At 70.3% G+C, this 4,079-nt stretch overlaps 1 protein-coding gene across 1 annotated transcript; it reads right to left on the bottom strand.

The window, feature by feature from the left end:
* Positions 1 to 366: 366 nt before the first annotated feature.
* On the bottom strand, positions 367 to 3,420 carry PTGDS (prostaglandin D2 synthase). The gene is made up of 7 exons (XM_068982089.1): positions 3,187 to 3,420; positions 2,348 to 2,487; positions 2,165 to 2,241; positions 1,688 to 1,804; positions 1,443 to 1,544; positions 824 to 849; positions 367 to 492 (listed from the first exon to the last, which is right to left on the bottom strand). Exons 1-6 carry the CDS (start codon positions 3,298 to 3,300, stop codon positions 824 to 826), a joined length of 576 nt encoding a protein of 191 aa, XP_068838190.1. The 5' UTR covers positions 3,301 to 3,420; the 3' UTR covers positions 367 to 492.
* Positions 3,421 to 4,079: the final 659 nt, after the last annotated feature.

Below are 4,079 nucleotides of genomic sequence, written 5' to 3' on the forward strand. Positions count from 1 at the left end.
CTGTGGGCACTACACCTTGCGAGCCAGGGCCCAGGACAGGGCCCGAGTACGGCCCCGCCTTGGGGGGTGGCTGGAGGGGCTGCAGTGGGCAGGGCCCGGCTGCATGGACTGCGTGGGGACGCAGCTTCTCTGAGCTGCCCCGGCTTCCGGCCAGCCACCTCTCCCGTGCCATCAGGGGCCGAGCGAGCGCGCCCCTGCCCGCCCCTCGGGGCATCCTGCAGAGCCAGCCGCTGAGATTTCACAGAGGGTGAAGGGACACCCAGGCCCAAAGCAAAGGGGGGCCGTCAGGTCCCCGGAGAGCTGGCCAGAGCCAGGCCCAACTGCAAGACAGACAGTCAGGAGCCAAGCGCTGACTTGCTTCAGAGTTTATTTTCAGAGCGGGAATAAAGGCTGAGGCGGGCAGGGATGGCGAGGGGCTGGGGCTGGGGTCTCGGGTGTTGCAGGAAACGGCTGAGCAGGGCAGAAGGGCCAGGTCCTGAGAGCCGGACTCACCTGGGCAGGAGAGCGGGACCTGTGGGTGGGGCCGGCCACATGCCCCCCACCCCAAGACCCCAGCCCCCTGCAGCCTCAGGTCGCGAGGGCCCGTCCACTGAGGCCTCTCAAAGGGCACCGGCCTCCCTGCCGTCCCCTGGTCTTCCCACCGCAGTCCTGTCCGCTCCGCCTGCTCCCAGTGACCTTGCTGAACCCCAGCGGAGACCTCTCTGTGAAGCAGCCCTTGTCGGCGGAGGCCAACCCTCGTGGCAGAGGGGAGGCTGCTGGTGAGCGCGCGTTGAATGAACGAGTGAGGGGCTGCTGGGGGAAGGTGGCCCCCAGCCCCACTCACCTATGTGTGCACCTCCACACACTTGTCTGCCAAGAAAGAAGCCCAGGCCTGCGGTCAGTGCCCCAGGCCCGCCCTGCAGCAGGCGTGACCCCTAAACTGCTGACTGTCACCCCCATCACTCCCGCCCCTCCCCCAGGCTCGGTCTACCCCTCGGAAAGGAAGATCCGGCCCCCCCGCCCCCCGCCCCCGGGCCCAGAGCAGGCTTCCTTGGCAAGGAGGCCGTGGGCACTTCAGGGAGCCTGTGCTGAGCCCCGTGTGGTTGTCCCTGTGTCCTGATGCGGACACCCGTTCACAAGCCCCGTTTCTAGGGCCTGCCCTGCACCCCTCCCAGGCTGGGGCCTTTGCATCCCGGGGGCCGAGCCGGGCCCTGGCACACGGTGGGCGCGTGGTGAATCCGGGGAGGGGGTGTTTCCTGAGGCGTGTCTTCCTGGGCCGGGCCCAGGGACTGCAGACCAAGGTCTCGGTGTGAGGCCAGACCACCCCCGCTCCGGAGGCCGCGCACCGGTCAGTGGGCAGTCTGGCCGGACGGGCTCCACCCCTCGGCCTCCCCCGGATCAGGAGACGGTCTGTCTGCCTCTAATCTGACCTTAATCCCCTCCCGTCAGATTAGCGTGCTCACCAGTCTTGGGCAGGAACACAATGCCTTCCTCTGTGAAGCCCAGGCTCCTGGCGAAGGTGGTGAACTTTTCCTTGACTTCGGCTCTGGGGGTCTGGGTGCGGCCTGGGGCAGTGGGGAGAAGCCTTCGGCCTCCGTTTGTCTGGAGGATCCCCATTCTGCCCCTGCTCCCGAGCCCAGGGCGCCCCCAGCCACCCCCACGGGTGGAGCCCCAGGCCGGGCGGTGGGCGCGGCGCGGGGACACGTACTGTAGAGCGTGGCCATGAGGGAGTCTGGCCCCGGGCCCCGGACACTCTCGGTGTAGAGCAGGGCGTACGTCTCGTAGTCCGTCTCCGCCACCGACACCTCGTGGGTGCTGCTCCAGTCTGGAGACCCGGGAGACAGCCCCGCAGGGCCCCGTGTCCCCAAACCAGAAGGGCTCAGAAAATCAGGGGTGCGTGGGACAGCCACAAACCCCGCAGCCACGGCCCTCTGGGGAGGAGAGACAGCCGGGGGAGGCCATCGCAGGCCGGGGCAAGGAGGGCAGGAGCCCCAGGGTGCAGAGCTGCCAGAGGAGCGAGGGGCGCGTGGGGCACAGACGGCTGCAGAGAGAGCCCTTCATGGGAGCTGCTGGGCAGGCCCCGGCCGGCCCTGGCGGGGCAGCCACCCCTCACCCCCCTCTGTGCTGCCGGGCAGGGTGTTGCCCAGAGTCCCGGCCAGCAAGCGTCGCTCCTGGCCGCACTCACGAGGGCTGGTGTAGCTGTAGCAGCCTGGGGGGCCGGCCGGCCGCAGCAGTAAGGTCCGGGTCTCACACTGGTCTTTCCTGTGGGCAGGTCATCCTGGGGTCAGGGGTCGGGTGCTGGGGGTGTCCCCAGATTGTGACCCTGTGCCGGGAGCTCTGGGCCCCAGAGGCCCGCCCCACTGCCCACCTGAGGAAGGTAGAGGTGAGGTTGAGGCCGCCATCCGCCGCGGGGGCCACCTCAGACTTGCACATGGACAGCGCCTTCTTCTTCTCCAGGAACCAGCTCGAGTTGGAGGCAAGGCCGGAGGTGAACCAGCGTCCCAGGAACTGCAGCGACAGGACCCCATGCCGGTCGGCCGGGACCCTCCGGACCCGCCGGGGCTGGGCGGCGCACCCACCCCGGCCCGCCTCGCAGCCCACCCGGCCCCCCTGCTCCGGCGCGGCCCCCCCCCCACCGCGGGGTCCCGCTCCCGCCGCCGGGGGGCGGGCGGCAGAGGCCGCCGGGCCGTCCCTAGAGGGGTCGGATGCGGGCGTGGGGCGCGGAGCTGGAAGACCCGCTCCGACGCGCTCCAGCGGCGCCCGCAGGCCTCTGCGCGCGTGTTCGCGGGGCAGGGGCGCGCACCGGCGCGCACTCAGCCCATCGCCGTCCCTGGCGCCACCCCGGCTCCTCCGTCATCTGCGCGCTCCCGCACGGAGGTGCGGCCCCAGGCCAGGTGTGGAAGGTGTGCCTGTTTGCCCTGGGCGTCGTGAGCTCGCTGGGCTGACCGTGTTGGGTTAGAGGTGGCGGGCGCGCAGGTGGCCCGCGGGTCAGGCGAGCGCGCGCTCCCGCTCCCAGGCGCGTCCCTGCGCGTCGGGCTCCTCTCTGTAGGGCTCTTCTCTGTCGGTGAATCGCCTGGGGAGGCCTCTCCCGGTCAGCCTCCTCCGGCCGGTCCAGCCCTTCTTTTCTGCTCCCCGCTTCCCAGGGAGAGCACCCCGCTCCCCACGGGCACCATCCTGTCTCTGCACCTGGCAGGAGCCTTCCCTCACCTTGTCCTCTTCGAAGTTGGGCTGCAGGGCGGCCTCGGTGGGGGCTGGGGTCTGCAGGACCCCCAGGACCCCCAGCAGGAGCAGCCCCATCCACGGCCTGTTCGGAGTGGCCATTTTCCCAGAACGGGGCCGGCGGTACAGGCAGAGAGACGGGCGGGAGGCAGGGAGGCCGCCCGGAGACCCCTATTTATGGGCCTGGCTTGGCCTCCGCCCAGGCCCAAGGCCAGCCCACTGCAGGCTCGTGACGCGGCGGGGGACAGGGCAGCGGAGTCCAGCGGCGGCCTCGCCCCCCACGGGGCTGCTTATGTAAGAGGCACTGACTGGGACAGCCTGGGCCTGCCCCCTGGGCTGAGCTGGGGGGGCAGAGGCCCCCGCGTGGCAGTCCCCTCCTCCACCCTGGGAAGGCCCACTCCAGCAGCCTGGTTGGGGCAGGGGGCGAGTGCCTTGGTGCTGCCCTGCCTCTGGGGCCTCTGGTCACTTGGGTCCCCTCACAAGCCCTGCCATTGTTCTGTGTCCAAGCCTGCAACCCTGGGGCGACACAAGGCCCTGTTTGCACTGCCTGAGTTTCGTCCCGGAAGGCCCAGCAGGCCAGGGGGCTATGGGAAACTTGGGCCAAAGGAAAGAAGCCAAAGCTCCCCCCAGAGTGGAGCCGGAGGGCCTGGTGTGCAACACAGCGTCCCCGGAGCCAGCTGGCGGGGTCTGGCTGGGGGCCCCCGGGGCGTCCTTCCCGGCCTCCTGCCCACGGCCTTGGGCAGAGGTCCATTCCTTGCGCCTGCACACCTACACAGCTGCACACCTGCACAGCTCCACACCTGCAGTGGCCCCACCCTGCCTGTCCTATTACCTGGGGTGCCAAGCTGGTGGCTCCCCCGGGGCCAGAGGACGTGAGGTCC

Source organism: Capricornis sumatraensis, chromosome 1, assembly GCF_032405125.1.
Source record: "Capricornis sumatraensis isolate serow.1 chromosome 1, serow.2, whole genome shotgun sequence".
NCBI lineage: Eukaryota > Metazoa > Chordata > Mammalia > Artiodactyla > Bovidae > Capricornis > Capricornis sumatraensis.

Excerpts from the sequence above, each read along its gene's own strand:
- PTGDS (XM_068982089.1), bottom strand. The coding sequence starts at position 3,300 with ATGGCCACTCCGAACAGGCCGTGGATGGGGCTGCTCCTGCTGGGGGTC. Across the intron at positions 2,488-3,186 it reads CCAACTTCGAAGAGGACAAG|TTCCTGGGACGCTGGTTCAC; the intron begins GTGAGGGAAGGC and ends CTGTCGCTGCAG. Across the intron at positions 1,545-1,687 it reads CCTCATGGCCACGCTCTACA|GCCGCACCCAGACCCCCAGA; the intron begins GTACGTGTCCCC and ends CCACTGCCCCAG.